Source organism: Antechinus flavipes, chromosome 4, assembly GCF_016432865.1.
Source record: "Antechinus flavipes isolate AdamAnt ecotype Samford, QLD, Australia chromosome 4, AdamAnt_v2, whole genome shotgun sequence".
In the NCBI taxonomy this organism is placed as follows: domain Eukaryota; kingdom Metazoa; phylum Chordata; class Mammalia; order Dasyuromorphia; family Dasyuridae; genus Antechinus; species Antechinus flavipes.
The window spans coordinates 39372664-39386423 of record NC_067401.1 but is presented as its reverse complement, the minus strand read 5'-3'; the positions used below and the strand labels follow the sequence as shown (position 1 = coordinate 39386423).

General features: G+C 40.1%; 1 protein-coding gene across 1 annotated transcript in view; it reads left to right on the top strand.

Moving 5' to 3' along the window:
- The window catches only part of LOC127561231 (putative PIP5K1A and PSMD4-like protein), a 51770-nt gene that overhangs the window by 30844 nt on the left and 7166 nt on the right, over positions 1-13760 (top strand). The window contains exons 16-18 of the mRNA XM_051996526.1: positions 10269-10392; positions 10490-10624; positions 10806-10869. Of these exons, the coding sequence (XP_051852486.1) occupies positions 10269-10392; positions 10490-10624; positions 10806-10869 (323 nt within the window). The remainder of the gene's footprint in view (positions 1-10268; positions 10393-10489; positions 10625-10805; positions 10870-13760) is intronic.

The following is a 13760-nucleotide window of genomic DNA, read 5'->3' as shown; positions in this document are numbered from 1 at the left end:
GACTTTAGGACTGTACCCTCTCCAAAACTGAAAGTAGGGCTGATGGACTATGTGGTTCTCTTCCACCTTCCCTGCCTCTTTTTTAGCAATTGGACTCTGTTCCTTTGCAGCAGGCTGGCTGATAACCCCTACCGCAGCTCTCTCCTTGGCTTCAGGAGAGGAGGTTCTCTGTAACTTTTGTAAAGGTTTTTTGGGAAATAGGTGTGTTCACACCCCCTCCTTGGCTTGGGTTTTTCAAAAACTCCTCACACTCCCCTCTCCCTTTACTTTTTCAAAAAAAAAGATTTCAAGCCAATTTCAGAACAAGAAATGTTCTGGCCACCTCAGAGGCCTCAAGCAATGAGACATCCGGGGGAAGGAGTTCAGGCTTCCCATAAGGAGGAGAAAGGCTGGCAAAGCACAGGACAATGACGACCACAACTTCAGGAGAAGCCCCTTTGCATCCTCCTCTGGAGCACATCGATGAGTTTCTCCTGTCTGAAAAATCTGAGATAGGAAACAATGGCCTACACAGCGCTAAACAAAATCCTTACCTTGGAGTGGCCACAGGATCTTCTGCGCGGGATCCCTGCAGACTGCCAGGCCACACTGATTATTACTCTCTACAATTTGAAATATTTTCTGGTTGTTTTCCTGAATATAAAGACTTCTCAAGTGAATCTTGTATCCTTCTTCAAAGGATTTCCCTCCTTGCTCTTTCTTACTTGTTGCAACAGTGTCCTGCTGTCTGGGGAGCTGGGTCGGGAGGGAGGACAGCTCAGTGTGTGGAGCAAGCAGTCCTTGTTGAGGGGACAGAAGAAAGTAGCGTCTCTCAGATTTGCTCTTGAGTCATGTGATTCTTGTGCAGACTCCCTGCATCCTCAAGAGAAGAGAGACTGGGGAGAAGGTACTTTAGACCTGTTCCCCAGTGATAAGGATCAAAGCTCTCCATTTCGCCACTCTAGTCAGAATTGTGGGGATAATGGGGCTGGAATCTCAGGCAGATTGCTGAATCCCCATTCTCCTTTTCACTCCTTTTCCCTTATCAGGTTAGTCTGTACCTAAGTAACTGTCTATATTAGACACCCCAATCCCCACCTGAAGCCAGTTCCTGGCCTTCTGTCTTTGCTGCCATTTTTTTAAATAAGAAGGAAACAGAATTCTTGCTATTTTTTTCATGATTTACTATTTATGAAGTATTTAAGTGTTTTATTCAGGGCAGAGTTATTCTCTAGGGGGTGGGTGGGAGGGAAACAGGATATTGGAGGGAGGGCTGGGTCTCTGTATGGAAGATGGGATAGAAGGGAAGGGGACTCAACATTTCTATGAAGCGTCGCTATCTGCCTCTACTTTGTATTGTTCAAAAATGGCAAATGCATTATAAAATGATGAGTACCTGGTTTTAATGTATTAAAACTTTTATCAGTTATTTTAATCCCTTTTTTAAAGCTTTTTGTCTTTTTCCTTCCTGATTCTTTTTTACCATTCTCCCTTCCACACACTTCATTCAGGTGACCTCAACTGTTGTCTACTTCCTATTGCTCTAAGATTCAATCTGCTCTATCTGGGTGGCCTCTTTCTGACCTTAGCTTATTTCCAAACTTCTAATAGAAGCTGCATTATAACTTTGTATTCCATGCCCCATTTTGTGTCAGAGCCAGGTATGTTGGATGGATGGATGGATGGATGGATAGATGGGTTTCAAATGTTGAAATTCACGCTGACTTTCTCCAATACCCTAAATAATCTCCCTTCTCCTCAGCTCAGTTTTCCTTTCCAAGGCATCTTCCTCTTCTGTGCTGAACTTGAGCTCTCACTGCCTGCTTAATATAGGACAGGTAGAGATAAAAGGAAAAAGGTGAGTTCCTTCTGACCCATCCTAGGAATTAAATGAGCCAGTTTGGGAGCCATCACTTTCTCCTTTACAACACCCTTCAACCAGTCTTGAACACCAGATTGTTTGTTTGTCCTTCTTTCTCAAAAGAGGACCAATGACATCAGGAGGGTGATTTTTTGACATGCAAGGTAAATTGGATTTCAGTGAGGCAGGGCTGGGCAGTGTCATCAGCCTTACTCTCCACAGTCATGGTAAGACATAGATCAGGACAACTGGCCATGGCCTCAGAGACAGTGGGAGATCTTGGCTTTCTGAAGCTAAGGTCTTCCCAGATCTGTTTGTCTGATGCAATGCCCATTAGTAATTAAAGATTAAGAATTGATGTAAAAGATGGTCTAGTTTGCCTTCTTAAAAGGGCCAGTACACACCTAATGTATGCATCACATATATTATTTCAAGGATTTTATAGTTAAAAAGCAAAAGATAAATAAAAATGAACTTTAAATGATAGAAGGCAGTTTTTAGGTACCTACATGTCACTGTTGTACACTTTCAGACACCTTTACTAATTTTTTAAAAAATGCTTGTTATTTCATAGAAGAGTAAGGTCTCTGGGGAAGTCTTATAACAAAGGTAGATGGGAACTGGGTTTTGACAGATAAACAGGGTTTGGAAGTAAAGGGATACCTTGAGAACAGATGTTCAAAGGAAACAACAATCATGAAACCAAGAGACTGACTAGACAAGCCAGGTTATTATGGGCTTCAGTGTCGATCTAAGAAGTTCATACTTTGTCCCATAGACGATGAAAGGCTTTTGAGAAGGGAAAGAGATGCTCAGAGTAACACTTGAAAAAGCCTAATCTTTCCATGTACAAGAAGTCTCCAAATGGGAGATAACAGTCTAGGATCCCTTTCTTCAGAACCTGAAAATTCTTAAGGACTTTGCTTTCAACCCCATGAGTTAAGTGATTGGTATATTATCTTCATTTTGGAAATTGGAAATTGACACTCTTTAAAAGGTCGAGTTATTTGCCCCCTAGCTACACATCCAGTGGGCGGGAAGGGGCAGGGATTCAGAACCAGGGTTCCCAATTCTCAAGTCCATTGTTCTTCCCATTACTCTTTACTATGTTTTGGGAAGGTGTTGCTATAAAATTCCTGTGAGAGTTGATCAGGACCTAAACCGGGGTGATAGCACTTAATGGAAATGAAAAGTTTCCAAAAGGATCCAGAGAAGGAAATGATAACTAAGACACTTACTAGGTATGTATTTCTGGGCAGTTCACTTTAGCTTTTTCATCTTAAACTGAGTTATTGTTTTTCTTAGTGCAGTGTCAAGGCACTGACTTGGGGGTTGGAACACTTGGTTTAGACTCTCTAGCTCCTCCTATGTGATCTTTGGCAAATCCTGTCTTTATGTTTGTTTCCCCTTTTTTTTACAGGAGAAAAATGAGTCTCAACAACTCAAAACCCATATTCTTCTTTTCTACAGCCAAAGATGATTTGGGAGACTATTCTAATAAGGCCAGACACCTGGCCACAGCCCCTCTGATTAAATAAACAGAACAATTTCTCTTTGTTTTTAAAAAAAAAAAAAAAAAAGGTCTGAGGAAGCACACTACTTTCTTCATTTACTTTGACCTTGGATTCCTTTTGGGTTTGTGTTTTATGTTTGTTTGGGCTTTTTTTTGATGGATATACTTTTTTGTTTTTTTACATAAAGAATTAAATCTTTTTTTTAAATTATTAATTTCCCCCATTCAAATTTTTTTGTTTTTAAGATTTTTGAGTTGTAGGTTCTCTATTCTTATTCCTATCCACAATTAAGAAACTACATGTGAAGTTATGTAAAATATTTCCATAAAAGTCAAGTCATGAAAGAAAATATAGCTCTCTTATCTTAATGAAAATAAAAACCTTCAAGAAAAATTGTTAAAAATAGAGATAGAGAAATAGAGAATGATTTGATCTGTATTCAGACTTGATCAGTTCCTTCTCTGGGTATAGGTAGGATTTTTCCTAAGTTCTTCAGAGATGTGGATGATTGTACTACTGAGAGTAGCAAAATAATTTATATTAGTATTATTTTGTATACAGTATTATTTCACTAGGTTAATAGAGGATTTTCCAGGATTTTTTTGTTTGGGCTTTTTGGCTGCTCATCATTTCCCAGAGAATAGTAATATTCCATCAGAGAAACTTAGAAAAAAATTTTTTTACAATTACTGTTGCTAATTGTATTTTTCCCCCCATTTATTCGTTCTCTTCTTTCACTCTGTTTCTCCTCAAAAGTGTTTTGCCACTGACCATTCCCTCCCCCGATATGTCCTTTCTTTTATTACCTACCCCTCCTTCCCATATCCCATTTCCCCTCCTATTTTCCTGCAGGGAAAAATAGATTTCTATACCCTTATTGAGTATGTATGTTATTTTCTGTTTAAGCCAATTCTATCGAGAGTAAAGTTCACTCATTCACCCTTTCTTCCCCTCTACTGTAAAAGCTTTTCCTTGCCTCTTTTTTATGGCAGATAATTTGCACCATTCCACTTCTCTCCTTCCCTTTCTCCCAATACATTACTCTCTCATCCCTTAATTTCATTTTTTTAAAAAAGATATTATCTCTTCATATTCAACTCATACCTGTGCCCTCTGTTCATATATATATATTCCTTCTGCCATAATCAGAACATTCTAATAAGTTACAAGTATTGGATTCTTTTTGTGATGCTGCTCCTTACCATAAACTAGCAGATTGGATGGAGTTTGGACAACCATAGTGGATTTCTGTCTTGTCTCAGAGTAGCCCCCCAGTGGTGAGCAATAAGACCTGCTGTTTATTTGGCAGAAATTCCCAGTGCTATCTTTTATGAAGGACCAGTTCTTAATATGCAATCTTGGAAATGATTAGTATTTGTAAAAATCAAGAATATTAATATAAATCATGTGTTTAAAAGTAAGTCTTCAAAAAGTCCTATTGCCTTTATTATGGAGGCTTTATAACTTTTCCACTGTTTTATATCTAAATTCTTTAACCAAAATTCCTCCTGAATTGACTTAAATCCAGTTCCTTTCTAATCTTTCAAGGGCAGAAAACAATTCATTAAAATCTCAAAACAGCATATATTTCATTACACTCTGAGTTTCTACTCCCAAAGAAGATAATAACCATCATTTAGACTTCATTATTTCATTAATATTATTTACATCTGTTTATATTTTAATCTTGTTTTTATTGATTTTTGTTTTGTATTGTTTTTATGTCTCCATGTTGGAATTGATCCTTTCCTCTCATCTATCTTTCTTGGTAACAAAGATTTAAAGGGAAGAAGGGACAAAAACTATGCTGCAAAAGCACTCAGCACAGTAATAGTTCCTGAGGATGTATGAAATACTCCACAACTATAGGGAGGGCTGCACTGAGGAAAGAAAAGTGTTTTCTCAGCTCTTCATTTGGGTGAAGCAAGCAGAAAGAGAACAATACTGTTCATAGCAACAATATTGTAAAAAGAAACAACTTTGAAAGAATTAAGAATTCTGATCAATTTAATGACCTGCTACAATTCTCAGTGGACCCTTGATAAAATATACTCCCCTCCTTTCCTGCCCCCTTGACAAGGAAGTGGTGGCTTGGAGTGTAGTTTGAGACACGTATTGTTGGGTATTTCTATGTGGAAATCTGTCCTGCTTGTCTATACATATTTTGTTACAAGCAGTTTTTTCCCCTTTTTCAGGGGGACAGCAAGGAGAGAGCACAGAAGATAGACTATGATAAATTGAAAAAAATTGTTTGAAAAATAAATTGAGGTTAGGGTCAAACTTGGTGATTACAGCATACACTTGCCCTTTACACTCTATTTGTAGATGTTATTTTCCTAGTTCTCCTTACTTTATTGTCAACAAGTCCATAAAATTTCCCATGCTTCTCTGAATTCTTTATATTTGCAGTTTTTTAATGATGTAGTAATTATATCCATGTGTCACAATTTATTTAGACATTTGTTTCCCTAATTGATTCATTTCCAATTTAGCTTTCAGAAGAAACTAGGTGGGGTGCTAGAGTGTGCTGGACTTGGAGTCTGGAGGACCTTGTTCAAATCCTACCTCATTGTATGGCCCTGAGCAAATCACTCACCTCTTCTCATCTGTAAAATGGGGCTAATATCAGCTGCCTCACAGGTTTTTTCTGATGATCAAATGAGACATCTAAATCTCTTTGTAAACTTTAAAATGCTTTGTAAGTGGAGGCAACTAAGTAGTGGAGAGTGCCAGTGGATCCCCTGAGCTTGGACTCAGGAAGCCAAGGGTTCAGAATTCCTTGACTAAACAATGGTATACCATCTCTACAAAATGCTCTGATAACTTCATCATGACATGAAGGTTCTCAAAGACTTTCAATAGCTCTGACAGATTCCACTACAATAGAAAGATTTCAAAGATTCTCCTAGCGATAGCTTGTGTTCCAAGGACCAAGTGATTTTTTGATATCAGGTCATTTTTTTAAAAATTTGTTTTATTATGCCTATCCATTAAAGAAATGAATAAGTAAATAAATGGATGATAACTAGTATTTACATATTACTTTACATGTTCTCTCATTTGTCCTCAGACTAACTCCTGGGAAATAGGTTGATTGGTTAGTATCTATTCTTGAAGAGGATCAAAATGACATCCCTGTGCAGGCGAGAAGGTATGGTGTTTCTGACTGGCCAGCTCAGAAAGCTCCACCATGGTCAGGCACAAATAGTCCACATGAACAGTTGGAGTGGAGATGTCTCTAAATTTGCATGTCTCCTGTTTTTTTTTGAGCTACTATAGTTCTTTCCTCATACAACAGCACCTTCTTTGATTAGGGCACGCCATGCTAGGTGGTCATTTGCCAGTGTCTCCCATGTTACATAATTGATTCCAAAGTTCTTAAGAGACACCTTGAGAGTATCCCTCTATTGCTTCTTCTGACCACTATGTGACCACTTGCCTTGTGTGAGTTTTTTAAAAATAATCTTTCAATATGTTTTAAAAGAATTGCACATGTTTAACTGATAATTGGATTACTTGTTATCTAGGGGAGGTGATGGGGTGAGTGGGGAGGGAGGGAGGGAGAAAAATGTGGGACACAAGATTTTGCAAGGGTGAATGTTGAAAACTATCTTTGCATGTATTTTGAAAAATAAAAAGCTATTATTATTAAAAATAAAATAAAATAGTCTTTCAATCAAATATACATTTAGCACTGGTTCTCACTGTCTGGCCAAGCCTCATTTGTTCAATGTTATGCTTTTGATGGTCAGAATAACTGTAAAAAGCAATTTGCCATTTCTGGCCAGAAACTCTTGAGGGTCTTATCCTCCCAGACTCGATTCTTTTATAAAGTTAAATTAGATCATCTTTTGCCTCAATCATTACCTGACCGTTAATTACTGAATTATCAGATAAACTGACCTGGCATAGACCTTAGTTTAAAAAGACCAAGGCCTTTCCCAGTGGTCCTGACTTATGTTTTATCACTAGACACAAATGACTGGAGGAGAAAGTGAGGCTGATGACTTTGCCCAGCCCTGTCTCACATAAATCCAATTCTCCTGCAAGTCAAAACATTGTCCTCCTGATGTCATTGGTCCTCTTCTAGAACAAGGGATAAACAACAACAACATTTGGCATTCAAACAACATCAGAATTTCTCTCTGCAGTAGTTTGAATGCTTGGTAGTTCAGCTTGAGAGGGGACCTCAGTAACCAGTACCTTATCCTGCAAGAATCTTCCTAGGACAATTCAGATGAAGCAGTTTGGTTTCCTGGCATGGCACTGGTCCAGGTATTGCAAACATAAAACAGTGAGGTCAGCACAACAGCACTGTAGATCTTCAATTTGGTAGTCTTCTCCCACACTTTTCTTGGGGCCTCTCAAACACTGAACTAGCTCTGGCGATGTGTGCATCAACCTCAACATCTATATCTACATCTCTGGAAAGTATGCTGCCAAAATAAGTGAATTTATCTACTATATTCAAAACTTCATTTGTTCTAACCATCAGTTTCACATGTGGATGGCATGATGCTGTTTAGTGGAGAAACTGGATTTCCTTAGTATTAATTGTTAGGCTAAAATTAGCACAAGTAGCTAACTGTTGCATCTCAGCCTCAGAGGTTGCACTGATCCTGTTATCTTCATTTTACAGATGAGAAAACTGGCTGAGAGAGGGGTTAAGTGGTCTAGCCTGAGTCATATAGCTAATGTTTTCAAACTCGTCTTCAAGTCTTAACACTCTACCTCCGTGCCATCTACCCACTCTCCACAGCACACAAAATGGCTTTCAATCCTGTGTGACTCCTCTTCCACATCTCCCCCATCCACATCAAAAGTGGTGGAAAATCAGGGCCAAAGGAGCTTCCAATCTCAAGGTTTTTAGAGCCTATAAACTTTAGTTGTTGGTACTCTAAATATGAGGTCCTTGTCGAGTAAACTAGAACTGAATCAGCCACCTTGATATTCTTGTTCTAAATGAAACCAGAAAACACTAGGCAGGAGCTAAATGGAAGGATAGTATATCTACCTTGGAGAGATGATTAAAGGTATTCACATTACCACAGATTTTGAGCTGGAAGAGATTTTGAATGATATGTCCACCAATGTCCTTATCAAGTCCAACATTGTGACACATTATTTGTCTCCATGAAAACTATCCTGACCAAAATTAATAATAAAAAGTTGCACAGTATGGGATAGTCGATAAATAATTATTAAGTGCCTATGTACCAGGCACTGTGTTAAGTGCTAGGGTTATAAATAAATAAAGAAAAACAGTCTGTACCCTTGTCAATGAGACCAGAACCATCCTCTAGGCTGGTTCCTAGCATCCTCTAACCTGTGGGGTGGCCAGAACCACACAAAGCAGGTCAGAGACAGGAGAGTCAGGAATCTAACTGAAGTTTAATTTAAAAGTGAGGAAAACACTTGCAAGCAGAAACCCCCTTATGTACTCTCACCAAGGAAGGCTTATCATGCTAAGGCAAAGGCAAGATTTATAGACATAAGAAAGCACAAGAAGGCTGGATCACAACATAATCGTTCTTAGATCTTGAGTAGCAGTTCCCATTATCACTGCACTTGGATCCTATGGAAACAGTTTCTCAAGTCCTTAGTATCATGGAGCCTTGTGATCATTCAGTGGGTTACAGACCCAGTTAACATGGTGGGAACAGGAGTGCAGTACCTGGTTCAGTTCACTTGGCAGGGATGTGATGGATGGCTTTAGGCTGCAGTACATTGGCTTTCAGTTCCCTGGGAGATAAGGAGAGCTCCAACAAATCTAAAGAGTTATCGGTTAACATGAAAATCACAAACCCCTCAATGAACACCTGGTGCAGGTCAAAGCAACGCAACTTTGCCAGACCATCCAGAGCACAAAATTATTTTGCCAATCTCAGGACATAGCCTACTTGCTGGGCCTTAGTTTTGGTAAACAAAGTATCTCCAAATATCTTGACACCTCCAAAGAACTTACGATCCAATAGAGGAAGACAAAACATATAAGGAAGCTGAAAAAGAAAAAGGAAAAAGTAGACTGTGTGTGTGTGTGTGTGTATGTATGGAGGAGGGAGTTAAGAAAAAGCCAGTTAAGTCCCAAAGCAGTGCAGCAAGTACAAAATGGACTGAATTCTCCTTAAATGGAGGTTTGGACTTTAAAGTCCTGCTTTCCAGTCACAAAAGCAAAGGGAAATAATGAGATGGCGACCCGAGACTGTTGAGATCTTAAGTGAGGATGAGGTTAGCCTAAGAATGAGCTTCTCCAGGGACAATGACGTCAGAGAAATCTGGAAATTCTGCAGCCAATTGAGAAATGAAAAAGGTGGGTGGGGCTTTAGATGGACTTGCTTGAAGGGACCATGCCCATTGATGAGATCACAGAAATCTCTGAGTGTTTCTTTTATCCCCTCTATCATTTCCAATCCCTACACAGACTTTGAAAAATAGGGCAAAAACTGGAAACGTGATCTAATTAGGACTTTAGGCAAAGGGTAGTGAAAATATTCCTTGTCTTTCTTCAGGTTTTTTATTAATGTGATTTGCTAACAGCTTCTGAACAATTAAAATCTCTCAGGCTTTTTTTTTCTTTTCTTTTAAGTATACATGTGTCTGTCACCATGACTTGTAGTGCATTTGTATTTGTCAGAGGTTTGCATTTGTCGCTACTGAATTTGGCTTTCGTCTTTTTGTAGAGCTGCTTTTCTCATTCATCGAGATGATTTTGTCTTTTATTCTTGCTTCATAAACTCCCATATTAAAAAAAAAAAAACTTTGAGAGGTAACAATGTTGCATCAAGAAGTTACTCTGTCGATATTTTTGCTGGTTTCCTTTGTAAAAGGAAGGGTTCGGTGTGATAGGGAAAGGGGCGCTTCCAGAAATGACAAAAGACAGGGACAACATGTTTTCTTTGTCTTTTTCCCAATAGTTCACACCCTTGTTTAGGCTGGCTTCCTTCCCCTTTCCCCGATTCCGGGAAGCACATCCATCGCCTTACGCCGGGCACACGGTGCGCGGGGCTTTGCAGCAGATCCCCAGAGCAAGGGCAGGCTGTGAAACTGCCCCCTCCCGAGCCCGGGTTCCAGTCCGGATTCTATCACAGGCCGGACGGGTGACCCTGGGCACTTCACCAACCTTTCTGTGCCCCAGGCAGGATGCTGACCAACCGGCAGAGAGCTCCCTATACCAACCGACTCTCACGTCCAGTCCCCATCCCTGGCCTTGTGAACTATCAGTGCAGCGTATCGAGGTCTGGAACGCTGGAGCCAGGCGAGAGCGAGTCAGGCTCCAGTCTCCGGGTTTCTCGTTAAACCACGAGCCTTGCCCTGTGCCCTGCTCCCGCTCCTGGCCTACAACTCCCAGAGAGCCTTGCGGTTCTCACGGTGTAGCGCAAGCGCCTGACCTGGATAAGGCCCTGGGATTGGAGGGGCGGGTTTAGCCAATAGGATAAAGCATTGTTGAGTAGTCCAGACTAGCCGGTCAGGGAGGGAGGACGGAGGCAAGATGGTGTTGGAAAGCACTATGGTGTGGTAAGAGACCGGGTCCGGGGCGAGGGAAGGGAGCGGTCGGATCGGGGAGGTCGAGGAGCTGCCGCCGGCACCCCTCGAGAATGGGCCCAAGGGAATTCCGGCTCGTGCCTAAGCGGCGGCAGCGGCTCCGGCCCCGGGCGGATTCCCTGAGTCATCCCGGGACCCGGGAGGCCGGGCTGGAGGGGGCGGGAGAGGCCAGCCCGGGGCCCTTCGCGGCGCTGCCAGGGCGGCCTTTCCTCCGGCGCTCCTCTAGCCGAGCCTGGGCCCAGGATGCCAGATTTGGCGTCCGCGAAGCCTCTTTCTCGGGCTTCGGTCTCCCGGTTGCCTGCTAGCCGGGGGTCGTGCCCTGAGAGCCCGGGAGACCTCGGCGTTTGTCTGCAGGCACCACTACGGGCAAAGAAGCAGGTCCGTGCCCAGGAACTTCGCTTAGGTGTTGTGCTGGGTTCAGATCCGCCTTTGCACAGTGAATGACTCTCTTGGCCTTTGAAAGTTTGGGTTCGATTTTAAGTCCAAATAAGGGGAGCAGTTTGGGAAAAACCTCCCTGAAGAGGCAGGGAGCTGGGGGAGGAGGAAAAGGGGGGAGGGCTTCCCAAGAGAAGAGGAGAGGCCTAACGTGAGCACGGAGGGGCCAAAGATAGGGAGACGGGTCTAAATTCAAAGACCTTAATACTCTATCTCCCCCTTTCCCCTCCCCCCCCTCCAATCTTTGCAGACTTCTTACATCTTCCTGCCCAAGAGCTCTTCTTGGGTCTTTAGGCCTCCTCCTGGCTGGGCACGAATAGCACACTCCATCTCTGGGCATTTTCCCTGACTCTCTCCCATACCTGGAGTGCTCCACTTGGGCTTTTTGCAGGAAAACTTAATTAATCTCTCTTACTTCCATGCCTTCTCTCTTGTTAATCCTTATCCTGTATGTAGCTTGCTTTGTTATATATTTGTTGGAATAAAAGCCTCAGTTGTTGGATTGTAAACTTCTTGAGGACAGGGACTATTTTGTTTCTCTGTTTGTATCCCTGATGATGATTTAGCACAATGTCTGCCAAATAGGCACTTAACGATGTTTATTGAATTGAATTATAGCATGAGAAGAGCCTGGGGAAGAAGGTGTGAGCCAAGAAGTGCCAAAGTTAATGTGTTCAGGGAACAATAAGTAGATCAAATAGACTAGTATGGTAGGTTCCTGTTGGAAGTGATAAAGACTGGTAGTGAAACGTAGAAGGAGCCAGATTGCAAAAGGTCTTGATTATTTGAAAGAAGTTTGAACTTTATCTTATAGGCAATATGAAATCGTTTGTTTGAAAGATCTTGATTAAGATGAAATTGTAGTGCAAGGTAGTTTTTTAGGATTAATATAGTAGCAGTTTAGATGTACTGGAAAAGGGAAAGATTGAAAGCAACAGGTCGGTTTACTTCAGTAATATGGGCCTAGAGTGGTTTTTAATGGGAATGTTAAGTAAGGAACATACTTGAGAAACTTAAAAGGCAGAATAGAGTCTTAACATGACAGTGATTGATGGGGCAGGAAGAGTTAGAGATGTTTTTAACTCTGTGCATTAAGTTAAGGTAATTGACATAAATAAAACAATTCAATTTTGGGTGTTGGATTTTGAGGAAAGGTGGGAAGTTTAGATAGGGCTCTCCTGACACAAATTTCTAGTAGGTACGGAAATGAGAGGAGAGAGATGTCATTCTGTCAAGATTTATGTATATAATGTCTACTGTGTAACTGTAGGAAAATATTTTTTAAAATAGAATCTAATCCTTGACCTAAAAGAGATTACAAACTAATTTAGTTTAAGGTTAAATCTGTCCTTGTGTGCTGTGGCTTTCTTGAAGATGGGGGACATTTCTGTCTTTACTATTTTTTTGAGGACTCTTTCTCATTTGGCTGTATCTTTTCCATTCCTTCTCCATGTATTTATTCATCATGCAGCATTTTTCTTATACTTAGTAACTATTTGGATTGTTCCGAAAGCTTTTGTTTCACTTTTCAAGGAATTTGAATTCAGATTAATTCTGTAAGCTTGAGAAAGAACTCTCTTGTTCAAAACTCTTCTTATCCTTTTTGGGAGAAGATAGCCAATTAGGATCAGGGAGGTCATAATTATCTTAATGTGACTTAAATTTTTTGTGGCTTAGATTCAGCTCATTTTTAATACTAAAATTATGTATCTCTGAAAAGAAAGGGACCTGGAAGATCATATATTCTATCCCCTTCCTGTTTAGGAATTCCCTTTATACTATCTGTGTTAGGGGATCCATTCTCTGCTTAACAGTCCTTCTGTTATAGAGAGCTTACTATCTACCAAGATAACCCATTCCATTTTTGGACAATTATTATTGTTAGGAATTTTTCCTTGTATGAAACCTAAATTAGCCTCCACACTTTTCTAATTTTGTCCTTTAGGACCAAGCAGAAAAAAATCAAAGGATTTCAGAATTGGAATGCATCTCAATTCATATAATTCAGTGGTTTCCAAGTTTACTTTTTTAAAAATTGCCACATATCCTATGGTACTAATTTTACAGTTATTATGTATAGACTCAAAAAATACATAATGACAAAATGCTGTTAGAAATTCACTAGCTTTCAAATTAATTTGTAGTGTATTAATAAAAGCATTTACATACATTTAAAGAGTAGTAATATATTTGTGAGACATTCATCTATAGAAGATGTACTTTTTTTTTTTTTTTTAATGATACTAATACATTTAATGTGACTGGTGGTGTTTTTTTAGTTGTTGAAGAAAGTTGGTTGAAGTAGTAAAAGTTTAAACCACAGATTTGGTTCCACAAATAGTTTCTTTCAATATTTAAATTTCAGTGTAACAAGTGCAGAAAATGTACTTTTGTAAATATATGTTGTAGAAAAAAGTATTTTACAGACT